Source organism: Emys orbicularis, chromosome 2 (genome assembly GCF_028017835.1).
Source record: "Emys orbicularis isolate rEmyOrb1 chromosome 2, rEmyOrb1.hap1, whole genome shotgun sequence".
Taxonomy (NCBI): Eukaryota; Metazoa; Chordata; order Testudines; family Emydidae; genus Emys; species Emys orbicularis.
Window position 1 is genome coordinate 206,329,707 of NC_088684.1, and position 27,488 is coordinate 206,357,194.

At 44.9% G+C, this 27,488-nt stretch overlaps 1 protein-coding gene across 1 annotated transcript in view; it reads right to left on the reverse strand.

Moving 5' to 3' along the window:
* BMPER (BMP binding endothelial regulator) overlaps positions 1-27,488 on the reverse strand; it is a 211,904-nt gene that overhangs the window by 87,067 nt on the left and 97,349 nt on the right. The window contains exons 7-10 of the mRNA XM_065399446.1: positions 14,537-14,636; positions 4,016-4,125; positions 3,456-3,596; positions 203-307 (exon numbers count right to left, since the gene is read on the reverse strand). Coding sequence (XP_065255518.1) covers positions 203-307; positions 3,456-3,596; positions 4,016-4,125; positions 14,537-14,636 — 456 coding nt within the window. The remainder of the gene's footprint in view (positions 1-202; positions 308-3,455; positions 3,597-4,015; positions 4,126-14,536; positions 14,637-27,488) is intronic.

Sequence of the window (27,488 nt, forward strand, 5' to 3'; positions counted from 1 at the left end):
TCATCCACCTTGACTCTAATATCCTGGGACCAACACAGTTTACAACACTGCACACAACAATTGAGAATTCTAGTCAACTATAGACCCTAGAATTTTTGACGGTTCCGTCTTCCCCAGGCTTCGTGTACACCAGTTCAACTGAGAAACACTGACAAAGATAAATGAGGGTCGGGGGAGAGAACTTATTCCATTAAAAACTCACATGAGGGCAGCTGTTGACTGGAATGCACTGCTTCTTGCGACACTCTGTCTTGCCTTTCACACAAGCACAGATGGTGCAGTTAACAGAGGACCACATCTCTCCATCCTGCAGGAGGGAGAACATGATATCGCTATCAGCTGGGGTGGCGGAAGGAAGCTATTCCAACAATGTATCCTTTTCATTGCACAGAAAAGCACTGCTTTCCCTTTTGGAGTTACATCATTGTTTAGTCTAAATTATTATGAGGTGCTCATCCACACCCAGTCCGGTTAAAAATGAAGCTGAGCAGGGATTTCTTCCCTCTGATCCTTCAGGTTAGAAAATCATTCTTCCAAGTCCATGTTTTCTTTCACCTTGAATGACCTGATTAGTTGCATTGTTTCTCGCACCAGCAGGATGTGATCACACCTATTGTGAATTTTCATTTAAGCTGACGTAATTAGAAAAATCTGATTCATTACCTTCGGATAACTGACATGTTTAAATTATTGGATGTGAAAGCATTTCATTAAGATGTCAGAATACAGTGGATTTATTACCAGATGTGGCATCATTCTGGGTCCACAGGAATGGACAAATAATGAATTCTAATTTAGATTACTTACAGTGCTTTAGCAGACTCTTGATCTGCTAAACATCTGAAAATGTTTAGAACAGATATAATACTAAACTACCCAAATGTATAGCAGGAACGGTATTCTTCCAGAAGACAGTCTGTCTTTCTAAAAAAGTATTAAGTGGGCAGCAGAATGCTCTTCATATGGTTTTAACATACTCGGGAAAGTATGGGGAACTGTCCTGGCTCATTTCTACATGCCTTTGCATTTGCCAAGTGCAGTTTCTAAAGCATTCCACCTCACCCACATACAGTCCTGTGCTAGCCCATGTAGAGCCCGAATGTGCAAGCTTTCTGTTTACAGGATGCTTGAGGAGGAAGGGTGAGGGGCAGGCAGACAGAAAGAAAGTAAAGGCAATCCAAGAGGACAGAAAATGATTATGGATCCACCTACACTAGAGTTCCTCAGTGTTGGGATCAGAGTGAAAGCACCCTCAAATTTTAAGTAGCAAAACAGCCTGATTTTTTATGCACAGCATGATTTTTAAGGGCTGTTCTGCCTTGTCTTTTATTCTGAGATTATGCAGAATTGTCTAACCATTTTGGTGCAGCATAAGTTGACAGACATCATGGCAAAAGAAATGATCTCCAAGCATGAGAGCAACTAAAAGAAGATACAACAGTTGCCTGATTGTGATCTCACTCCTGTTTTATATTTATGTAACTCCATTGACTTATACAGAGTTATTTCCAACAGTTGTATAAAAAAGGTAAAAATCAGATCCCGTTCCCACCCACCCCTTTTTTGTGTTTTCGTAAACACTTGTTAGCAAAATAAAATAAATCACAAGAAGCAGAGTATTTCATTTGGTTGCTCAAGAAGTAGATATTTATACCTGAAATACAATAGTGCCATTGTTTAAGTTCTAGTCAGATCAAATGTAGTTTCTTTGCATCTATTAAGCATGGTGTTTGTTCACATATAATTTACAGAATAAACATTTCAGCTACATACAAGTAAAATGGAATTAATGGAAAGCAATTTGGAATGAGTAAACTCAGTGTACTCAAGGGATTTAACATTTGATCTGATTCTCTTAATTCACAGATAGCCAACAAGGTGACAGAGTCTGTTCCAACACAATGTGAAAGAAGCTGCACACACTTGAAAAAACAAACATGGACGTGGCAATATAAGAAGTGTTTTGCAATAAATCATTACAGATCTACAAATTTTGGGTGGGAGAGAAGGAGGAGATCATTGCTACATGGCGTTCCAATGTGGGGTGTAGGAAGCACGGTTTGTAACATAGCTGTGAACTGTAATATATTCAGAACTTCCAGCTGAGACAAGCTTAGCACAATTCCTACTGGCTCAACCTGGAGGAGGCTCCCTTTTGACTCAGCTGATAAAGACCACTGAAAAATACCTTTTCTATGACTATCAGAATTTGTTTGGGAAAGGGAAGCACAACCCTGTGATTAAAAATGCATTATTCGGCATGAAGCAGCAACCTGATTCTCTGTGTGGGGAGAGGGAGACAGCATGCCAAGTACAGTAACTCCTCACTTAACGTTGTAGTTATGTTCCTGAAAAATGCAACTTTAAGTGAAACGATGTTAAACAAATCCAATTTTCCCATAAGATTTAATGTAAATGCAGGGGGTTAGGTTCCAAGGAAATTTTTTGGGGGCAGACAAAAGGCATTATATACTGTACAGTACTGTACTGTGATGTGGTTGGGAAGTGTCCCTGGCTTACCCCACACAGGCACAGCCCGCTGCAGGCAAGGATGCTAGGAAGCACCTTCGCAGCGGCAGGTTCCTCGGAGAAAAACAGGCGCCGACTTTGCCGGGAGATGCTCCAGGCCCACCTCTTCCTGTCCCTGCTCCACTCCAGGCCCAGCTCTTCCCACCCCCACTCCACCTCCTCTCCGGAGCAGCCACATCCACACTCCTGCCCCTCCCTCCCAGAAAGTCCTAAGTGCCGCCAAACAGCTGGTTGCTGGTGGGGGAAGCGCTGGGAGGGAGGGGGAGGAGGCGGAGAAGAGGAACTTGTGCAATGCTCCCTTGTAAAGTTGCTGCTCCTTCCACAGAATCTTACAAGCAGTGGACAGAATAGGCAGCCAAACGACATTATAAGGGACCATTGCACAACTTTAAACAAGCATGTTCCTTAATTGAGCAGTGACATAACTTTGAAACAACGTTAAGCGGGAGGACATTAAGTGAGGAGTTACTGTATAGGAGAAATTAATTTTAATTTTTTTCTGTCAGCAGAACTTATACAAACATAAAACACCAACAGCAGATGGCAATTTTTGCAAATATTTGCCTCCAACCTATTCTGTTGATAGATTCATAGAATCCAAGGCCAGAAGGGACCATTTTGATCATCTAGTCTGACCTCCTATACAACATGGCCATAAATCTTCCCAAAATAATTTCTAGAGCATATCTTTTAGAAAAAAACATCCAGTCTTGATTTAAAAATTATGAGTGATGGAGACTCCATTACAACCCTCAGCAAATTGTTCCAATGGTTAATTATTCTCACTATTAAAAATGTGCGCCTGTTGGCAATCAGCATAATGAAAATTCTGCTAAAAAGCAAACCCCAACACTAAGTTATAGTAATCCAGTGCTATTTCAGCCATTACAATGGTACCCATTATTGAGCCACCCCCAAAACATTACCCGAAAGATCTTATTCCCGAATTTGCACACTTTCAATTCCTCAGGAGAGACGTACGAGACACACTCCTTGCAGCAGTGTTCCTTGCTTTTATTGCATTCTCCAGGAGGTGAGCACTTCTTCTTACATACCACTGTAGAATTCTGAGCAAAAGGACAGAAGAAAAGCAAAGGGGACACTAATTTATTAGGACAATGTTCACCCCGAATTGTAACATCTGTGTGTGTTGAGGTAATCATTTCCACCCAATGTAGCTAATAATTACTTTGATCAGATCTGCTTAGAATAAAATATTTTATTGAAAGATTTATTGAAAACTTTCAGAGTGTGTTCATTTAATAATGCAATCAGGGCTTAATTCTCAACTTGCGCTTTTGCAGTCATGTAAAATCTGACCATGTTGATTTGGTAGCCCTTTACATTCCCTTTGCCTGGATGTAAATGACCACACAAGGTACTTCGCAGTACAGAGTCAGGCCCTGTAGTACTCAAATCTTACAAACATCTCTCCTAGGCAATAAAAACCACAGCACACTGCACAGGAATGTTGTTACTGACTTACCCTACAGGTACACATAGTGCAGTTGTCATAAACGAAAGAGGATCCATTGTCATAAACATCACTGTGAAAGAGGCAGCTTCCAAATGGGAGGTCAAACACTTTCCTCTGGCCTGAATACAAAAAGAACAGACACAGAATGTGGTTGAAAGGATGCCATGTTGTCAACAAAAATAACAGTTTACTGTTCCCAGACCAAATACACGTGCAATGCGTCATTTGCTATATATTTCCACTTGGGTGTCTAGAAAGTTTTTTTAAACAGTTCCCTATTCATTAGGCAGATATTAATCTGAGTAAGATGAAGAGGTTAGTTACCTATAACTGGAGGTCCTTTGAGATGTGTGGTCCCTATCTGCATTCCACTGAGGGTTTACGCATGCGTACCATGCATCCGGAGCCAGAGATTTTGAAAATAGTAGTGTCCGTTGGTCCATGCATGTGCCCTTGGTTCACCTCATCCCTCCCTTTATCATCCGAGGTGATAAAGGAGGAATGGACCGACCGCATCTCCAGTTCCTTCTCCACCGCAAAACCAAAGGAACCACAGCAGAGGGGAATAAGGGTGGGAAGTGGAATACAGATAGGGATCACACATCTCACAGAACCTCCAGTTACAGGTAAGTAACCCCCTCTTCTTCTTCGAGTGGTAGTCTGTATTGTATTCCACTGAGGGTAATTAACAAGCAGTACCTAAGTCAGAAGAGGATGCGAGAAACTCAGACCCTTAGCTGGTACATAGTGTGATGTTGCACTACATACTGTTTTATGGAAATATGCTTATGAGTGTGAATATGATGTAACTGGAATATGCTTTATGCAAAAGGTCTCTTGTAAGGTATGATTACAAAGCTTATGATCTACTGAGTGTGCTTATCCCATTTGTTTCTATGTATTCTTTCTATGTCTGGAGTTAGGAGAATAAGATATAAACTTTTATTACTGATGTAAACATATTAAGTGGAAGCCATTAAGGGTGCTTCAGAATCAATGACCTGTAAATGGCTCTGTTTACTTGCAAACCTTCCTGGGTACGTGCAGATCAGCCCTGGAAGAATGGAGGCTGGGGTCTCACAAGACATGTGATCATGTCACCTGATACTGGAATCCATCTTAAATCTAGTACTTTTCCATTTTGAAGGAGGGGTGTGGACCCAGAGAGACAAAAGATTCCCACCTTGTGCCAAAGCTATAAAAGGGGGTGGAACAGAACAAAGGGGGCTGCCAGTCATGAGAACACCCCTGCTTTCCACCTAAGATGTCTGCTGGAACTAACAAGGAGTGTACCGGGGAAAGGATTGAGCCCAGACTAGGAAGGAGTCTAATCTGTGAAAGAAGCTTTCTAGTCTAGTCTGTGAGAAGACTAGAAGAAGCTGGGAGATTTTACCTGTAAACAGTTTCTTAATGTACTAGGCTTAGACTTGCATGTTTTTGCTTTATTTTGCTTGGTGACTTACTTTGCTCTGTCTGTTATTACTTGGAACCACTTAAATCCTTCTTTTTATACTTAATAAAATCACTTTTGCTTATTAGTAAACCTAGCGTAAGTGATTAATACCTGGGGGAGCAAACAGCTGTGCATATCTCTCTATCAGTGTTATAGAGGGCAGACAATTTATGAGTTTACCCTGCATAAGCTTTATACACAGTAAAACGGATTTATTTGGGGTTTGGATCCCATTGCGAACTGGGTGCCTGGGTGCTGGAGGCAGGTAACCTGCTAAACTGTTTTCTGTTAAGTCTGCAGCTTTGGGGGTGCGGACCAGACCTGGGTCTGTGTTGCAGCAGGCTAGCGTGTCTGGCTCAACAAGGCAGGGTTCTGGAGTCCCAAGCTGAGAGGGAAAATGGGCTCAGAGGTAACTTCAGCATGTCAGATGACAGTCCCAAGGGGGTCTCTGTGACCAAACCGATCACACATAGTAGCAATTTTCTGCCCCTTTGGGGGTAAGCCTACATTTGGCCAGAATATGCCAAACAATTCTACCTGGCTCAAGGATGGCATTGTTGATTGGTAGATCAACTCTACCCGACATGAGTGAGTGAAGTAGGTCCAGAAGCTTCTGCTGAGTGTCCTGGATCTCCTCCAGGGGAATGTGGAACTCTCCAGCTACTCTATACAGGAGCTCCTGGGACTGGCGGTAGTTATCAGGGGATGAAGGGGAAGCTGAAGCCACTGCAGGATCTGATGAGGACGACAGGAATCTCTCCTGTTCCAGTGGTACTGTCAGAGCCCAACTGAGTGACTCATCTTCCATTATCAGTTCCGAGCATCTACTCAAAAAGGACCCGACACAGTGAAATAGGTGCAGCCTCCCTGATGTAACGGACAGGTTCTGAGGATGAATAATGGGGCAAGGATCCCCAGTAGGGTCAGCATGATACATCCGGAGGGTGTTGCTGAGAGCCCCATGGCGTAGGAAGCCAGTGGCTCTGTGGTGGCTGGAGTGGGGGATACTGCCACAATGTAGAAGGCCTCCATTGGTACTTGTAGTGGTGGAAAGGGATGGATGTTGCCTGTCCCTCATCTGATTCCTTCAAAGACAACCCGGAGACCAGTTCCATTAGCAGTACTGACAGAAGCAAGTACACACCAGGAGCGAGGGGTGAGGAGTGCCTCAGATGTGGCATGTTCTGTCCCAGAGATAAACTCTACTTGGAAGTAGAGAGCCCCAGAAGGTGTGAAGACTTTGGCTCTCCCAAGGCAAACACTTCCTGGCACTCTGGTGCTTTTCCAGACCTCCCAGGAGTCAAGGATACTTTCAGTCCCCAGAATCAGTACAGGAGCACTGGTCTTCCGGGGAGAAGACGGCTCTCTAGCTCTGATGGATGCCGATGTTGACTGCATTTGCGGATCCACACCTGGTACCAGTGGATCCATCAATTTGTGTGGCTCCTTTACGTGTTTGTGCGCTTTAGGGCACACTCCATCCCCATTACTGGAACTTGTGGACGGAGTCTCTCTCTTCTTAAGCTTAGAGGAAGACTAACTGGCATGCTTATGTGCATGCTTCCTTATCTCCCAAGTAGGCCCCAGCATAGGGTCCATAGTGGTGGCACTGCTGGTGTTGGCCTCAGATTCAGTAGCTGAAGGCGCACTCCTGGCGGCTTCAGACTGATATACGGTGGGGAGGAAGGGGGCTGCCTGACCAGGGTCCAAATCAGGTCTCATGGCAATTTCCATGAGGTGCCTCCAGAGGTGGAGAGCCCAACCTTCTCAGGTACGGCTGGGGAAAGTCTGGCAGATACTGCACGTGGATGAAATGTGGGCTTCTCCTAAGCAGTAGAGGCAGCGTTGATGTTCATCGCTGACGGAGAAGGAATATGGGAAGGAGGCACAGATTTTAAAGCCTGAGATTTTTAGCAGGGTTCAGTACCTGCACATGGGTATAGGGGTGGGAAAGCAGGGGGTATTCACACAGAACTAAACTATCCCAGAAGAACCTCAATTCTACTCCTAAAACTATCAAATTACTAAAAACTACTATAAAAACAAAAAAACAGTAAACCACTCTAAAACTAACTATGTACAATTGTGTATTTTTAAAGTGCATCACATATAAGAAAACACTAATAGTTCTGACCCGGACCATGTGGCGATGAGAAGGAACTGGAGACGAGGTTGGTCTGTCCCGACCTTTATCACCTTGGATGAAACCATGAGGAGAGCCCAGGCAGATTCATGAAGCAACTGACACTACTATTTTCAAAATCTCTGGCTCTGGATGCATGGTGCATATGTGTAAACCCTCAGTGTAATACAATAGGGTTCATTACTCAAAGAACTAATTTTCCCATAAGGGAGGGGATTTTAATATGATTTAGGACATGTTTCTATTGGAAAACCTTCCTCCGCCCCACCACCATACAAGTGCACCCATGTAACTAAATAAATTTAAAATCAACCAGTCCAAACCCCAACATAGATGCACTTAATCTAGTCTAAACTACATTTATGTTTCTTCATTCAGTATATTATGGAATTAAACTAAATTGGTTAAAGCATGAATCAAACTGGTTTAACATTAGGAGTTTTCAATTTAGTTACACTGGCGCAAAAGTGCTATGTGCCGGACAGCCGTTAAATGATTAGACTCTGTAAAGATGTTTGATACACTCCTTTAGTGTAGCTTTATGTATTATGCTCAAACATGTCTACAGAAATTATAGGAATTTACATAATGTTAAAGTTACCTATATTAATCAGAATGGAACCATCAAAAAATAAATAAAGGAAAGGAAATCAGTGTGGAGAATATACATTCCATGAAGCAAATTACATGGCTTTGGAAGGAGTGGAGGAAAGGTAATATTATGGAAATGTTTTGTTTGCACGATAGTAAGGGACCTGACAGCATAGGTCAGAGTAAAGTTTAGAGAAGCATCAATTCCCTCCCAAAGCACTGCAACAACTGAGGGTATGTCTTCACTACCCTCCGGATCGGCGGGTAGTAATAGATCTATCGGGGATCGATTTATCGCGTCTCATCTAGACACGATAAATCAATCCCCGAACGCGCTCCCTGTCGACTCCGGAACTCCACCAGAGCGAGAGGCGGTAGCGGAGTCAACGGGGGAGCTGCGGCCGTCGATCCTGCGCCGTGAGGACCTGAGGTAAATCGATCTAAGATACGTCGACTTCAGCTACGCTATTCATGTAGCTGAAGTAGCGTATCTTAGATCGACCCCCCCCCCCAGTGTAGACCAGCCCTCAGTCTTCCAGCACCTTGCAATTCTGCAAGCAATGCAAAACCCCAGTCTTGCTACTCCACCTGTCTCTCTTCTGTTCTTCATATTCTGTTTTATTGAATTCTTTTGAACAGATGGACAATATATTGGTTCTCTGATATGAACAAAAATCCACTTAAGACTCAAATAAAATCACTAACCTCATCTTCCCTTTTGAGCAAAGCAAACTTAAAGCAACAACATGCTTTCACCTACTTTTTCTTTGGTGAGAGCCACGCTCTGATCTTGCAACCTTCTGAGAGTTTATCTATCTGTCAGATAGATATCTGTCTGTCATTTCCAAGGAATAAAATGATTACTGCAAATAAGTGCAGCATGGCACTAACTTATTATTATGACATTAATTTAGTTCTCAGACTGGTGAGAAACCCATATTTTGGCATTTGGGACTCTAATAGCTCATCACTATATTCCAAATTGCAATTAATTTCTTTTTAGTTAATATCTGGTAAAGGAGTAAAACCACTTAAACGAAGAGGCTTACAGTTTGTCCAAAGATAAGATTAAATAGAAAGATAAACAGATAACAGAATATCTGTTTAATTAACATGAGATTTTCACAAATGTTAAAAGAACGCTCTTGTCAAAGAATGCAGTGTTTTAGCCCTGTTAGTCCCAAGGTATTAGAGGGAGAAGTTTGGTGAGGAAATATCTTTTATGGGACTAGCTTCTGTTGGTGAGAGAGACAAGCTTTCGAGTTTACACAGAGCTGTTCTTCAGGTCTGGGAAATGTACTCTGGGTGACACAGCTAAATTCAAGGTGGAACAGATTGTTTAGCATAAGTAGTTAACACATATTTCAAGGGACTATTCAAAGTGAAGTGGCCCATTAACATAAGAACATAAGAATGGCCATATTGGGTCAGACCAATAGTGCATCTAGCCCAGTTTCCTGTCTTCTGACAGTGGCCAATGCCAGATTCTTCTGGGGGAATTAACAGAATAGGGCAATTGATCGAGTGATCCATCCCCAGTCATCCAGTTCCAGCTTCTGGCAATGAAAGGTTTAGAGTTTCCCAGAGCATTGCGTTGCATCCCTGACCACCTTAGCTAATAGCCATTGATAGACCTATCCTCCATGAATTTATCTAATTCTTTTTTAAATCCAGTTATAGTTTCGGCCTTCACAACATCCCCTGGCAACAAGTTCCACAGGTTGACTGTGCACTGTGTAAAGGAGTACTCCTTTTGGTTTATTTTAAACGTTCTGCCTATTAATTTCATTGGGTGACCCCTCGTTCTCGTGTTATGTGTAGGGGTAATTAATACTTCCTTACTCACTTTCTCCATACCTTTCATGATTTCATAGACCTCTATCATATCCCCCTTATCGGTCACCTCTTTTCCAAGCTGAACAGTCCTAGTCTTTTTAATCTCTCCTCATAGTGAAGCTGTTCCATACCCTTAATAATTTTTGTCACCCTTCTCTGTACTTTTTCCAATTCTAATATATCTTTTTTGAGATGGGGTGACCAGAACTGCACACAGTATTCAGGTGTGGGTATACCATGGATTTATATAGTGGCATAATGATAATTTCTGTCTTATTATCTATCCCTTTCCTACTGATTCCTAACATTCTGTTAGCTGTTTTGACTGCTGCTGCACATTGAGCGAATGCTTTCAGCTGTGTTCCCTCTAAGCTGCGCACCTGTGTGGCCACAAAAGAGGCCATTAAGGCCCACACACCTTATTAGTACAGGCACACACACACAGCGGTATAGCCACAGATGGGCCTGGAGGATATGTAGGGTGAGATGGGGAATAGGGTTGGGTCAGGGCTGTTGGGTGAGGTGTGGGGCAGTGATGGAGGAGCTTGAGGCATGCAGGACTATGGCAGGGAGAGATGCCTCTCCACCAGCCCCAGGGCTGTGGCAGGGAGAGACGCTTCTCCCCCAGCTCCGGGGCTGCAGTGGGGAGAGATGCCTCTCCCCCAACCCCGGGACTGGGGTGGGGAGAGAGGACTACTGAAAATTTTGCAGTGTTAATTTTCTTTTTATTTGATTTCATATTAAACAAACATCTTAAGTAGTGCACCTTGTTAATTATCCCTTGTTTTAATATTATTTCTTCTTCTTCCATACCTATGGTAACTTTTTAAAAATTTATATTATATCTAGGTTTTTTGTTTCTACTGGTGGCACACGATATTGGTGCTGCACATAACAAAATTCATTCTGCACATGGATGGAAAAAATTAGAGGGAACATTGGTTTCAGAGAACTATCCATGATGACTCCAAGATCTCTTTCTTGAGTGGCAAACATACATCATTTTGTATGTATAGTTGGGATAATGTTTTCCAATGTGCATTACTTTGCATTTATCAACATTGAATTTAATCTGCTATTTTGTTGCCCAGTCACCCAGTTTTGTGAGATCCCTTTGTAAATCTTTGCAAACTTTGTCACCTCACTGTTTACCCCTTTTTCTAGAACATTTATGAATATGTTGAACAGCACTGGTCTCACTACAGATCCTTGGGAAACCCTGCTATTTCCTCTCTCCATTCTGAAAACTGACCATTTATTCCTACCCTTTGTTTCCTGTCTTTTAACCAGTTATTGATCCATGAGAAGACCTTCCCTCTTATCCCATGACTGCTTAGTTTGCTTTAGAGCCTTTGGTGAGGGACCTTGTCAAAGGCTTTCTGAAAGTCCAAGTACACTATATCTCCTGAATCACCCTTGTCCACATGTTTATTGACCCGCTCAAAGAATTCTACTAGATCAGTGGTTCCCAAACTTGTTCCGCCGCTTGTGCAGGGAAAGCCCCTGGCGGGCCGGGCCGGTTTGTTTACCTGCCGCGTCCGCAGGTTCGGCCGATCGCGGCTCCCAGTGGCCACGGTTCGCTGCTCCAGGCCAATGGGAGCTGCTGGAAGCAGCGCGGGCCGAGGGACGTACTGGCCGCCGCTTCCAGCAGCTCCCACTGGCCTGGAGCAGCGAACCGCGGCCACTGGGAGCCGCGATCGGCCGAACCTGCGGACGTGACAGGTAAATAAACCGGCCCAGCCCGCCAAGGGCTTTCCCTGCACAAGCGGCGGAACAAGTTTGGGAACCACTGTACTAGATTGATGAGGCATGATATCCCTTTACAAAAGTTACGTTGACTCTGCCCCAATAATTTGTGTTCATCTATGTGTCTGATATTTCTGTTCTTTACTATAGTTTCAACCAATTTGCCTGGTACTGAAGTTAGGCTTACCAGCCTGTAATTGCCAGGATCAACTCTGGAGCCTTTTTTAAAAATTGGCATCACATTAGTTATCTTCCAGTCATCTGGTACAGAAGCTAATTTAAGTGATAGGTTACATACCACAGTTAGTAGTTCTGCAATTTCATTATTTGAGTTCCTTCAGAACACTTGGGTCAATACCATCTGGTCCTGGTGACTTATTATTGTTTAATTTATCAATTTGTTCCAAAACTTCCTCTATTGACACCTCAATCTGGGACAGTTCTTCAGATTTGTCACCTAAAAAGAATGGCTCATTAACACCCCTTCAGTCAGAAGGGGGGAAGCAAAAAAAAAAAAAAAGGATGGAAGGCACCTGGGGGAGGGTTGTTAGTGGGAAATAGATTGTTATAATAAGCCATACATCCAGTGTCTCTCTTCAGTCCATGATTTTTAGTGACTAGGCAAAGTTATGAATTTAAGCTCCTAGGCTCATCTTTTGAAGGTGTTGTGCAGGTTTTCTTTGAAGATGAAGACTGATAGGTCACATATAGAATGATTGCTTTGTGAAAAGTGCTCACCCACAGCCTGCCCTGACCTTGGCATTTCCAGTGAGGGCTGCTCAAGGCAGCCCGGGTCACAGGGGGTGTTAATCATTGTAGTAGTGGAGATATGTCTGTAGGTTTTGCATCTGTTCTGGCAGAGTATGGTGCCACTTTGAGTTGGTGTGTCCTGGTCTGTGGTGAGCTTGATTCTGATGATGAGAAGTTGGGAGTTGTTTGAAGACCAGAAGAGGGAGTTAAAGAAATATTTCTTTCACAATGGGGTCCCCATCGAGTATGGGTTGTTGTTGTTTGATGATACCCCGTATGGGTTCCAGTGTGGGGTGGTAGGTGACAACTAAGGGAGTGTACTCTCTGGTGCTGCAGTTTTATGTCTGAGCCAGGTATTTATAAAGCTTCTAATAAAATAAAATTAAATTAAAATAAAAAGCTGTGTTTCAAGCAGGCAAAATATGTTAAATATTATGAGATGCTGAAACAATCTACAGGCCTGGAGGCCCATGGGCCATGGCCCTTTGTGTCCTTTCGTTAAGCCAGCCCTGGAAATAGGCTCAAGATTCTAGTATGGGATATGTCTGAGACAACAAAATCCCCTCTAACTGGGTGAGAGGAGTTGTATCAAGTCTGTAATGGTCCCAACTCTTTCAGACATGGCAGACAAAATTAAAACCCAGATTCCCTTCATGATAGCTTGTTGCTATTCTTTGCACCTGAATTAGAGTGATTCACTGAGGATTATTGAATCAAGGGGTGAGTGGAGATAGTATGAGCAAAATAAGAGCAAGCCAAAGTCTTAACCTTTTTCAGATTCGGAGTGGTTTGGAACAGTCTGCCTTCCCAAAAGGAGTCTGGCTCAGTCCCTGAGTCTCTACATCACTGATGCCTTTTAGGCCCAGAAGTCTCTTTTCGGGAACCTGCTGCTGTTCCTCTTAAATTTGACATCTCCCTAGGGCTTCCCCTGGAGTTGTGATCCAGAGCAGGAGAGGTGTCTAGGAAGCCCAGAGTACATGTGCTCTGAGACTTCTCAGACATCCAGTAACAGAGCCCAGCTGCGAGAGTAACATCAACTGTCCTCAGCCTCAAGGGAAAGGGTTTCTGGACTTCCCCTCTTTTCAAGGTGCTGGCCATGCAGAATGATGGCAAAGCAATCCTAAAAAGCTTTCTTGGCAGTAGAAGGAAGCAGCACCCTCTCCCCAGCCTGTACCTGGAGATCATGATGCCATTCTGGAACCAAAAGCAGAGATGAGCTAAGGTGGGGAGTATCTGAGATTAGAGGTAAATAAGTCATGCAATACTTTACTAAAGGTAACTCATTTCTATTCCAATCCCTGTAATCTTTAATTTAATGTTAATACCTTGCATGTAGACAAGTGGCCAGACTGATTCTTTCTGGTCCAAATTGGGCCCCCACCAGTGTCAACAACTGGAGGGCAGATGTTCCTCCCTCAAGATTTCACATTGTTTATATTGCTTGATGTTCTGGGGGAGAAGAAACCATCTGATGCAAAAGCATGTACTGAGTTATCTTAATCTAACTGAAAATCTTCCTAGTTCAGACTATGATGCCCCTTCAGGGAGTGAACAATTACACAAATTAATAGGTCCCTATCCATTCTGACAATAGCTTTTAATGAGGACACTTCAGCTGACGGACTTCCTTCGATCGCTATTTCCTCAAAACCAAAAATGGGGAAACCGACTTGAATAAAATAACAAAAGGTGAAGCATCTTTCTAGGATTTATGGACATTTCAATGAGCTGCCTCCCCCAATCTCACCCTGCTTTGCAAAACATGTGTGGTAAAGGTGGGAATCAACTATATTCTTTTCTCTCACACACAACAAATTTCCCAACTCCTCTCCCAAAATTTGTCCTTTGTATCTTTCTTCAAGACCCTACCTGTATAAAAAGCAAATTGTAGCCTTTACTACTAAGCATCACTAATTTTTGGTTTTTATTGGCTGTGAAATATTTGTATGAAAGCCACTATGCAGAAATATATTGCATTACATACATTATGCCTGTGAAAAGAACCACTCACCTAAACATTTGGGGCAACAGTGTCCAGAAGGAATGTGACTGAGATGCTGGGGACATGACAGAATGGGGCAGACTTCTCGTACGCAGTGTGTCCTGCCTCCCTAAGGGAAAATAGGCTCAATTAGGAAAAAAAAAAAAAAAAAAAAAAAAACACACGTGCACACACACACACACACACCGGTGACAAGTCTTTTAAAAGTCTTAGCAGAAGCAATATTTGTCCACATATATTTCTATTCATACCTGTCACAGAGATTATATGTAACTGCCATAAAGCACTTCCTACATTCCTTGCAGAATCTCTATATGTATTACTGTTTTTCACTCTGGTAAACAATAAGCAAGTGATAGCTGCACAAAGAGAAGTGCCTGGCTAACTGATTTCTCAATACGGATGTGGGAAAATCAAGTAGAATAAAAGCATAACACATGAACCTTTCTTGAGGTTCCAAAAAGTTGGTAGGAGGGATAGTTCAGTGGTTTGAGCATTGGCCTGCTAAACCCAGGGTTGTGAACTCAATCCTTGAGGGGGCCACTTAGGGATATGGGGCAAAATTAGTACTTGGTCCTGCTAGTGAAGGCAGTGGGCTGGACTCGATGACCTTTCGGGGTCCCTTCCAGCTCTATAAGAGAGCTATATCTCCATATATTTATTTACTTTTTCCATTATTTTTCACCGCATATGCTGCTGCATAAGACTTCTTGGCTTGTCTGGGATAGGAAACAGAGTTAAAGAACAAAAGTAAGAGGAGAATGGGTATTCTCCCAGTATTTCCACCACTTCAGGAATCCCAAGTAGCCACAATCATTCATGAAAGCCCATTCTCAGTCCAACTGTGCACACCCAAAAGTCTGCACTGTTCAGAGAACAAAGAACAGATAGTCAATGAGATAGAATGAGTGTGGCAGATAGAGAGAGGAAAGAAGCGTATACTGAAGGAGCAGGGGAAAGTAGAGGAGAAAATGAGAAAAAGGCAAAAGAGAAACAGCATAGAAAGTGTAAGAATAGAGAAACCAGTTGAAGGCGATCAATCAATAATATAGTGACAAGGGGAAAGAGTAGAAATAAGGCAGGACTTGGTTCAGGGGTGATTTCAAAGGAAAAAGATGTTGGCCTTGCAGATACAGGGTAGAAAAAGAGGCAAAAGCATTGGGACTGGAGGAAAAAAGTGAAGGTGACACAGAGATAAATATTCTTTACTGAAACATTATTTATTACCTGTAATGCAGTAGTGCTTCAAGGCCCTAGTCAGGAATCAGGGCCCTATTGATGCTATTGATGCTGTACACACATATAGTGAGAAAAGACCATTTGTGTCTCAAAGAGTTTTCAGTCTAAATAATATCCTGATTTTTATTCTAAAAAGGTGGTTTGTAGGGGATGGCGGGGAGTAGGGTGACCAGATCACAAGTGTGACAAATTGGGACAAGGGGTGAGGGGTAATAGGTGCCTGTATAAGACAAAGCCACTGTCCCTGTGAAATTGGGACGTCTAGCTAAAATATCCCCTCCCTATTAGTTTGACCAAAGATGGAGGGAGAGAGGAGAGAGAGAGAGAGACCTTTCCTCTCTCCGCTCTGTTGCCAAAACCTTTCTGTGCACATCTCAAGACCTCAACCAAAATGTCCTCCACACCCAGGACTGGTATCCAGGTTTTTCACTTTTAAAATCTGGTCACCTTTGTCCCATGAAGGGAATTCAGTTAGTTTAATCTAAATGTCCTGCCCAATCCATAATCTAGGGCAAAAGATTCAGCCCACAATATACTTTGTATTCCTGGATGCTGCAATGAAAGAATTATGAGTAGTCCACAGCCTTATGCATTCAGGATGCTCCTCTGACCTCCCTTGAAACAGATGGGAAAAGCCATTCTTTTAAGAGTTCACTGTTTGAAATTATAGTACAAGACTCCACCCCCAAACAGTACAATAGCACAGTGAACTATGAGTGAGCTTTTATGTAGCAAGAGCAGACTAATGTAGACAAATGGCCAGACTGATACTATTATGAAAAAAAATAATGTACTGTCTGTTCCACATACTGTAACAAGATTTCAGACCCAGAACTCTCTGAAAATAACATTTTTTCCATCTGCCCCAAGGGGACCAGTGAAGTATTCTGAATGCACATGGCTATGGCCTGCTCATAATTCTTTCATCGCAGCATCCAGGAATACAGAGTTTATTGCGAGCTGAAACTGCTGATCTAAATTATGGATCAGACAGGAAACTCTGACAAAACTAAATGAATTCCTTCACTGAGGATTCTTCTGATGCTCAGGGAATAGCTCTTTAGGAAGAGGCACAGGTGCAGAATGAGAGAATGAATAAATCTCTCTCCCTGGCTCACAGAAATGGTGCTGTCACTCCACCGAGGGGAAAGCTCATAGAAGACAGAACCCATCCTGAAAAGATAATGTGAATGAGTAATTAGGGCATGGAGCTGTTGATGAGATTGGGGGGGGGGGGGGGGAAGGAAAGAGAGAGAAGAACACTGATGGTGAGTTAAGGAATGATCTAGTATAGGGTTACCATACGTCCGGTTTTTCCCGGACATGTCCGGCTTTTTGGTAATCAAACCCCCGTCCGGGGGGAATTGCCAAAAAGCCGAACATGTCCAGGAAAATGCCGGCCGGGCACTTCCCCTCCCGCGGCTGCTGTGCTCCTCCCCTGACTCTTCGGCTCTGTTTAAGAGCCGAGCTGCCCGAGCGCTATGGGCTTCAGGCAGCCCCCTTGCCTCCGGACCCCAGCCACCGGCCGGGCACTTCCCCTCCCGGGCTCCGGCGGCGCAGGGTCCGGAGGCAAGGGGGCTGCCCGAAGCCGGTAGCGCTCGGGCAGCTCGGCTCTTAAACAGAGCCGAAGAGTCAGGGGAGGAGCAGAGCCTCCGGCCGCGGCGGCTCTGCTCCTCCCCTGACTCTTCGACTCTGTTTAAGAGCCGAGCGCTACGGGCTTCGGGCAGCCCCCATGCCTCCGGACCCTGCGCCGCCGGAGCCCGGGAGGGGAAGTGCCCGGCCGGGGGCGCAGGGTCCGGAGGCATGGGGGCTGCCCGAAGCCCGAGCGCTACCGGCTTCACGGTTTGCCGGGCAGCCTCCAGACCCTGCGCCCCCGGCTGGGCGCTTCCCCTCCCGGGCTCCAGCTGCGCTGGGGAAGCGCCGGCCGGGGGCGCAGGGTCTGGGGGCTGCCCGGCAAACCGTGAAGCCGGTAGCGCTCGGGCAGCCCTTTTCGCGTGGCTGGGAGTGGGAGGGAGGAGGGGGCGGAGTCAGGGCGGGGAAGGGGCGGAGTTGGGGCGGGGCTGGGGGTGGGAAATGGGCGGGGCCAGGACCCCGTGGAGGGTCCTCTTTTTTTATTTGTTAAATATGGTAACCCTAATCTAGTAGCTTGGTTGACCAGAGCCCTGCAATCTGAAAAGGCCCCTCCCCATAACCTCACCTATGGATTTTGTTTTCTGCATATACACATCCCCAAAACTGTTTTGGAGCCCCACTTCTTTGACTGATCAAGGCAAAACTCAGGTGTAATCCTTCTTTGAGAAACCCCTTTCTAGACTGTTCTGTTCTACTTAGGTTTTTATACTGCACTCCTCAAAGAGTTTAGGTGTATTTTTTGTATATATATACACACACACACACACACAGTGTGTGTTTTCTGAGGTTACCCTGTCAAGCCTGCGTTCAGGGCTGAGTAAGGGAGTTAATGCAGTTTTGTTCATCCTACCTCAAATAAATTTCATCATCTCTGCATTTGATTTATAATCCCCTTGGTGAATCAGGAATGAAGATTCTAAAAAAGGGGGGAGCCTCTAATCAAAAATGTTCTCTTTTCCTCCATATCACCTCAGCCCTGGCTCACATTTATTTACAAAACAGCTTCAGTCCATCTCCTCAACAAGATTGGCTGCTGCAAAGCCACAATCGGCAAACATCCTCAGTTTAAATTATATCACATGGTACAGAAGGTCTGGTTATTTCCAGCTGAACCTTAATTAAATGGGGTGAGGGTATTATCCCCCCAAACACCTAAAAGCACCTCCTTCTGAAAATCAACCCCCCCAAAATGTGTCGCAAGTTGGGTATCCAGAAATTAAAGCACCCAAAGCCACTAGCCACTTTTGTAAATCTTGATTGTCACTAAACATAACCAATATATAAGATATTACAAAGAAGTCTAGGGGATATTTTATCATCAGGAATCTCACAAAATGTTGTTCAGAAAAGGCCCTAGGACATGTGCTTTCCACCAAACAGAAATATCTCTTAATTTGATAAGTAGGGCCCTACCACGTTCACAGTCCATTTTGGTCAATTTCACAGTCATAGGAATTTAAAAATCATAAATTTCATGATTGCAGATATTTAAATTTGAAATTTCATGGTGTTGTAACTGTAGGGGTCCTGGCTCAAAGGGGGTGTGCGGGGGAGTCGCAAGGTTATTGTAGGAAGGTCGAGGTAATGCCACCCTTACTTCTGCACTGCTGTTCGCAGCACACTGCCTTCAGAGCTGGGTAGCCAGAAAGCAGGACTGCTGGCCAGGAGCCCAGCTCTGAAGCAGCGCAGAAGTAAGGATGGCATGGTATGGTATTGCCACTCTTACTTCTGCGCTGCTGCCTTCAGAGCTGGGCCCTCGGCTAGCAACTACCACTCTCTGGCCGCCCAGCTCTGAAGGCAGCAGCGCAGAAGTAAGAGTGGCAACACCATATCATGCCATCCGTACTTCCGTACTGCTGCTGGCAGCAGCACTACCTTCAGAGCTGGGCTCTCAGCCAGCCACTTCCGCTCTTTGGCTGTCCAGCTCTGAAGGCAGCGCAGAAGTAAGGGTGGCAGTACTGTGGACCCTCCCTACAATAACCTTGTGCCTCCCCACCTCCTCTTTTTGGGTCAGGACCCCCAGTTTGGGAAACGCTGGTCTCCTCCATGAAATATGTATAGTATAAGGTAAAAGTACACAAAAGATCAGATTTCACAGGGGGAGACCAGATTTCACGGTCCACAATGCGTTTTTCACAGTGGTGAATTTAGTAGGGTCCTATTGATAAGTAATGCTAAATGCTTGTTTTTGTGTTTTATTTTTAGTTCCTTTGTGCTCAGCACCTTTTTCCCATTCTGTTCACCTCTCCTTTCCCCCATCCAGGAATTTTCTCTCAAACTGAATCATGTCTGGTTTTTTATCACTGATTTCTGATTCTAGCTGTTATGCTGTTTAGGTCCTAAGAGTGAAGCAACATTCCTGGTCTCTGCTACCCGAGATAGATATTCCAGGCTTACATGTCATCATATAGTGCATGTTCAAAAAAAAGACATAAAACAAATCAACCTATTTCATTTAAAATAATAGTAACTCCACCTAGTCTTCAGTTATTATAGAGAGTTGGTGAGTTTCAGGCTTTAAGAAAACATCAAACCCTGTACAATGCTATGATCTGGACCTTTATTCTCCTAAAAACACATAGCATTACTTGTCCTGAGTTCAAAGTCCCAGTAGGAGTCTCCAGTGCTTCAAACAGCATGAAAAGAAGTTGTGTACAAATACAATATGTTGCTACAATAGGTCAAGAAAAAAGCAAATGAAAAATAGTTTGTCGCTCTCCTTCCCAGTATTAACTTTGGTGAACTGAAAATTCCTGCAGAAAATTACAAATTATTTTGCTGTGACAAAATCAAATGGCTATATCCATAATACAAGCCAGAATAGGGAAAGTACAGGTTAAAGACTATCTAGATAAATTAGAAGTATTCCAGTCAGCAGGGCCTGAAATTCAACCCTAGGGTGCTTACGAAACTAGCTCAAGCAATCTCAGAACCATTAGCAATTATCTTTGAGAACTCAGGGAGGATGGGTTAGGTCCCATATGAAGAAAGGCAAACTTAAAAAGGGGAACAAAGAGTATCTGGGGTATTATAGACCAGTCAGTCTAACTTTGATACCTGGAAACATGCTCGAACAAATTATTAAACAATTATTTTTTAAGCACCTGGAGGATAATGGGATTATAAAAAATAGCCAACATGGATTTGTCAAGAACAAATCAGCCTAATTTCCTTCTTTGAAAGGATTATTGGCTTAGTGGATGGGGTGGGAAGCAGGAGACATGATTAATCTCAATTTTAATAAGGCTTTTGACACTGACCCATATAACGTTCTGTGACAGGGTCCTGGGCAAAGGGTTGCTGATTCAACCCTCTGTCATGCCAGCTCCCATTTAGGGGGATAGATTAGAGCTGCCTGGAGATAACGTGGCCCTAATTGGGAGGTGGAGACAGCTGCCACCTAATTAGCCTGGAACTATATAAAAGCCTTGGGGCAGACAGAAAGAAAGAGAAAAGGCAGGGAGTCCCTCCCTCCCAATGTTGAAGGGCCAACTGTACATGGTGAAATGGTGGTGGGAACAAGCCTGTGAATAAACTGCACCAGTGGATACTAACCCCAGGGTCTTAGAGTGATTTTGGGGACTTAGCAGAGGCAGGAGCCAAGGGGCCTTGTTGCGCTCTGCTACACGTGGGGGCTTGTCTGGGATCCCGTGACAGAGCAAGTGTTTGGCAGCCTGGAGATGGAGGAGCCCCTGCAGTGGCTGGTCAAGCAGCATGAGGAGTGCAGAAGGCAATGCAGTTTTCAGCAAGCCCACCAGCTGGAGAGACAGGCCCTGCTCACCTGGCAGGCAGAACAGCAGAAGAGCCTGCAGGACTTCATTCAGGAGCAGGCTGGCATCCAACAGTAGCTCCTGCAGAAAGTGGTGAGTCCCATGGGAGGTGATGGCGTTCAGGTGCCGGGCTAAAGACTGTGTAAAATGGGCCCAACAGATGACCCCCACGCCTTCCTAGGCACATTTAAGCAGGTAGCTGTGGGGGCTGGATGGGACACTGGGCCCTGCAACTGGCTCCCTACCTAGCTGGTGAAGCCCAGTGGCCTACATGGCCCTAAGTGAAGAGCAGACCAGGAATGAAGCGGTTAAGGCAGCCATTCTGGATCAGGTGGGGCTGTCGGTGGAGAAGTACCGCAAGAAGTTCTGGTTGGTGAGGTGGACGGGGGGTTGAGGCTCCGGGCATTTGCCCAAAAGTTAATGCACTGGGCCACCCAGGCTGAGGCCAGACACCCAGAGAGTGGGGGAGATCATAGACGTGCTTGTCCAAGAGCAGTTCTTACAGGGCCTCCCTGAGATCATAAAGATGTGGGTGAGGCAGCACCAACCAAATACAGTCGAGGCGGCTGTAAAGCTTATGGAAGAGTACGCGGAGGCGGACTTCCCCAGGAAGGAGGGATGGCTGAGCACGTAAATGGAGACCGGGAGAAGGCCCAGAGAACCCCCACCCAGGAAGAGCCCGGAGAACAAACTGGAGGACATCCGAGGGGCTCCCACAGGATCCAGACTGGTTGTCTACTGGCAGTGCAGGCAACCAGGACACAAGAAGGGAGACTGCCCGCACATGGATAGTAGGTGGGCAGAGTTTTGTGGCTGGGCAAATGCTGGAGGGAAAGGGTGGAAGCTGTCCACCATTCCAGTGATGGTGGGAAGGAAACCCCAGCGAGGTCTGGTGGACTTGGTCTTGGCCTGGGCCTGCTCTCTGGAACAAAGGAAGCTGGTAAGGCCGCATTGGTGGATTCCCAGTGTGAAGATGGATGTAGAATGCATCCACTCGGATAGGAGGCAATACCCTATGGCCCAGGTGCCCCCCAAGGTTTGGGGCAGGTTTAAGTGGCAACAGGTCGGGGTAGTAAAGGGCCTACCTTATCCAATGATGGTGGGTATGGACTGGGACCTCTTCCCAGCAGGAGGGAAGGTGGGCAGAGGGAGAATCCCTGAGGAAGGGGGTAGAGACCCCCAAGCAGAAAACCCCTAGACAACAGAGCCTAAGAAAGGAGAGGGAAGCTGTGGGCGAGATGTCCGCCCCAGGGTCCTTGACCAGAGAGCAAAGCCCTGTGAAGGCCCTTATTAGCAGACCCCCAGAGGAAGAGACCCAGGCCCCATTGGATGAGCTTGGGGGACAGGAAGCCCTGATTGTCTGGGAGAGAGCCAGGACCAATCCCAAACTCCTGATGGAAAAGAAGGGGGAAAAACAGGAGAACACCCAGGGGGCTGTGAATGGTACGAGGACCTGGGGGTTGCAATGGAGCTGTGGGGCTGTCCACCCCCCACACAGTGTAGTTTCTGTGGGTGGGAAATGAAGGATCCCCACATGGCAAACCCTGGAATTGACCCAAAAGAGGGGAAAAGACTCACCCGTAGATCCCCTCCCCGTCAGTAGATGGAGAGGATGCGGAGGGGCGAACCTGGTGGTCAGAGAAATGGGGGAGGTGTATGACAGGGTGCTGGGCAAAGGGTTGGAGAAATGGGGGAGGTGTATGACAGGGTGCTGGGCAAAGGGTTGGAGAAATGGGGGAGGTGTATGACAGGGTGCTGGGCAAAGAGTTGCTGATTCAGCCCTCTCTCATGCCAGCTCCCATTTAGGGGGATAGATTACAGCTGGCTAGAGATAACATCGCCCTAATTGGGGAAGCAGAGACAGCTGCTGCCTAATTATCCTGGAGCTATATAAAAGCTTCAGGGGAAGGAAGCAAAGGGGGAGCAGAAAGAAAGGGAAAAGGCAGGGAGTGGAAGCAGGGAGGTAATGCCTCCCTCCCTCCTACAGATGGTGAAGGGCCAACTGTACATGGTGAAAAGCAACAGAGGGTCCTGTGGCACCTTTAAGACTAACAGAAGTATTGGGAGCATAAGCTTTCGTGGGTAAGAACCTCACTTCTTCAGATGCAAGTAAAAGAAGTGAGGTTCTTACCCACGAAAGCTTATGCTCCCAATACTTCTGTTAGTCTTAAAGGTGCCACAGGACCCTCTGTTGCTTTTTACAGATTCAGACTAACACGGCTACCCCTCTGATACTGTACATGGTGAAACGGTGGTGGGAACAAGCCTGTGAATAAACTGCACCAATGGATACTAACCCCAGGGTCTCAGAGTGATTTTATGGACTTATCAGAGGCAGAAGCTAAGGGGGCCCTGCCGCACTACGCTATACTTTCTCATAAGCAAACTAGGGGAAAGTGCTCTAGATGATAATTACTATAAAATGAGTGCACAACTGGTTGAAAGACCATACTAAAAAAGTACTTATCAATGATTCACTGTCACACTGGGAGGGCATATCTAGTGGAGTCTCACAGGGGTCTATTCTGGGTCTGATATTAAACAATATTTTCATTAGTGATTTAGATAATGGAGTGGAGAGCACACTTATAACATTTTCAGATGACGGGGAGGGATTTCAAGCAGTTAGGAGGACAGGATGAGAATTCAAAATGACATTGATAAATTAGAGAATTGGTCTGAAATCAACAAAGTGAAATTCAATAAAGACAAGTGTAAAGTACTTCACTTAGGATGGAAAAAAAAATCAAATGCACAACTACAAAATGGAGAACTACCGGTTGGGCAGTAGTAATGCTGAAAAGGATCTGGGGGTTATAGTGGATCACAAATTGAATAGGAGCCAACAATATCATGCAATTGTGAAAGGCTCATATCATCTGGGGGGTATATCAACAAGCGTGTCAAATGCAAGACACAGGAGGTAATTGTCCCACTCTACTTAGCACTGGTGAGGCCTCAGCTGGAATAGTGTCCTGTTTTGGGCACCACAGTTTAGGAAAAACGTAGACAAACTAGAAAATCCAGTGGAGAGCAACAAAAATGATAAAAGCCTTAGAAAGGTGAGGAAAGGTTTAAAAAACTGGACATATTTAGTTTTGAGAAAAGAAGACTGAGGGGGGGACCTGTTAACAGTCTTCAGATACGTTAAGGGCTTTTATATAATGAGGACGATAAACAATTGTTCTCCATGTCTGCTGTAGATAAAACAAGAAGTAATGAGTTTAATCGGCAGCAAGGAAGATTTAGAAAGTTTTCTCCAAGTATAAAGATAGTTAAGTACTTGAACAGGCTACTAAGGGAGGTTGTGGAATCCCTGTCACTGGGGGGAAGTTAACAGATTAGACCGGGGTCCCCAACATGGTGCCCGCGGGCGCCATAGCACCCGCCGGGGCATCTAAGTGCACCTGCGTACTGGCCAGCAGACGAGCATCCGCCGAAATGCCGCTGAGAAGCAGCAGCATCCAGAGGCATCGCCACTGAAATGCCGCCGATTTTCGGCGGCGACGCCTCTGGATGACGCTGCTTGTCGGCAGCATTTTGGCAGCGACGCCTATTGACGTTGCCGCTTGGCGGCGGCATTTCGGCGGATGCTCGTCCGCCACCACGGTCCTCCGTGGCTCGTCGTCTGGTGCCCGCCAGACAAAAAAGGTTGGGGACCACTGGATTAGACAAACACCTGTCAGGGATGGTTAAGGTTTACTTGGTCCTCCCTCAGCATGGGAGGGTGATGGATTAGATAACCTCTCAGAGTCCCTCCCATTCCTACATTTCTATGATTCTATAACTCGGTGAATGGTGCTAACTAGCTAACTTCAAGGTAGAACTAACTAAGGAATTCCTCATACAGTAGCTTCTGCTGAAGTGAACCTGTCTTTGCCAAAATCCAAGAGAGAGCTTTTAATCATGTAGGAAAGTATGTTGTGGGATAAACAATATATTTATATTAGATTTATGAAAAATGCTGGTCAGAATCTAATTGGGGTCTGATTCTGCTCTCACACTGATTAAAAATCAAGAGGAAACGCAGTGAAGTGTATGGAGCTACAATAGTATAAAACTGATGTGATGGGAAAATCAGGCTGTTTGTGCATGTACGGTGGTCTCACTTTAAAAGTGTTTGAGACTTTTTACTGATTCTATTATTATGGCCTATCATACTGTATGTATAGGAAATATCTAACCAACAGGTAAATAGCTGCAAATCTGCAGAAACACTTTAAGTGACTGTATTATCATTTTAAAAACATACATTAATTGACAATTCATGAATTGGCTGAAGGACTTTAACTCGCAAACCTAAAAAAAACAACAACATTGAACTCCTAGACAGTCATCCAACACAGACAAAAGTCTGTGTAAATATACAGGGTTCTCAGAATATCCCAAAGGTTTCTGTAGGCCCAGCACAATAGAAATCAGAGTAAACACCCTGCCACCATTTCCACATTTAAATCTGGGGATTTTTAGTTCAAGTGTCCCAGTTACCTGTCTCAGATAACCAGGTGTCAAATCATGAAGGTCAAAACCAACACCTTGAATTGCATCTGAAAACAAATTGGAAGCCAGTACAGACTAAGGAAGTACAGGTGCCATATATTTCCTGTCAGTAATGCTGTTAAGTAAACAGAGATGAATTCTGATCTACTGAGTGATGTCCAGGTCTAATTCCAATTAACTTTGCAACTTTTCTTTTCAGACAGAGATCTTGTCAATCTCCTTGCCAGATGTAGATAAAAAGAAAAAAAAAAACCCACAAAACTTAACAAAGTCGGACTACCTCACTATAAAGGGGAAGGAGATATTAATTTTCGCCAGTTAGCTAACTTCACCTAAGAATTATCCAAGAGCCTCTCAACTAACTAATTATCCCCCATCCCTACATCTCTGCTAACCACTGCAAAACGTGAGCAACCTGGTCACCAGAGTCAGGCAAAACGACTAACATCAGCATACTGATGGCACTGCAGTCCAAGACATCTAATTGTTTCCTCCAGTGTTCTCATGCACACATCAAACAGAAGGGGTGACAGAATAGCACCTTCCCCACACATCCTGGTGCACTTGGGTCAGGGGGAGTGCACAGAAACTGTTAGGATGCTATATCCTGCTCTCACTGGTATGTGGGGTGGAGCAGAGCCACAGTCTTTTGGGACACATATAGAAGCAATTCTTGTGCTGCCCTGAGTACAAGGACTGCAACTGTGGCTGGCCTATATGTAGGCTGCAGAGGGAGGAAATCAGTTGCACCCTCCCCTTCTTCCAGTCGGGGCGGCTCTAGCTCTTTTGCCGCCCCAAGCATGGCAGGCAGGCTGCTTTCGGCGGCATGCCTGCGGGAGGTTCGCCGGTCCCGCAGCTTCAGCGTACCTGCCACCGAATTGCCGCCGAATCCGCGGAACCAGCGGACCTCCCGCAGGCAAGCCACCGAAGGCAGCCTGCCTGCCGTGCTTGGGGCAGCAAAAGAGCTACAATCTGGCCCCAACTGTCTCTTCTGATTCTCTTAGATCTGTCAGCTACCTTTAATACTGTTGAGCACAAAGTGTTGTGGGATGGCTGTGGGTTCTGGCAGGGATGGAAGAAGTGGTATTTGAGTAGCTCCATTCTTGTCTTTCTAAGAAGGACCACTGCGGTTGCCTTTCTTTCCCTGAGGGCTCTCTTGTGATGTGCTGGAATGTGCTTACCTAAGGAACAATCCCTTCCAGAGCTCCCCCTGGAGCAGCACACCTCACTGCAGGAGTGTGCCTCAATCCCTGGGTCTTTGTCCACCACCAGAGAGAAATCATTAACCGATATGAGCAGGACTGTCTCTGTACCATAAGCAGGTCTAAAAAACCATATTGAAAAGGGTCTGGGAAAACTGAAGACACCAGTTATTGCCAGAGCTGCTTCCCCACGAATTTGTATTTAATTGATAACAAATAGGTCTAAAGGCATTATTTGACATTATCACATGCCCTGGCCTCTTCATCATCATCCCCCTTCCATTCCACTCACAGCATTTTCTCTGTGTGTTCAGTGAATACATAATCTACTGACAAAACTGTCCCCTCCATGATTCTGATCTATGTTCACCTTGTCACTTGTAGGGCCAAATCTTTACACAGGCAAAGTTCTCAGTGGTTTCAATGAGAATTTTATTGGAGCAAAAATGTCAGGATTTAGCCCATGATGAACTGTTACACATTTGTTCTTAGGTTTCATTCTGGAAGAAGTTTGAAAGGTTTCATGTGTCACCACACAAACTTTCTTTTCCTCTAAGAAAAACCTATTAAAATAGCATTATCCTAACCTCAGGACATACATACATATAGAGATTCAGA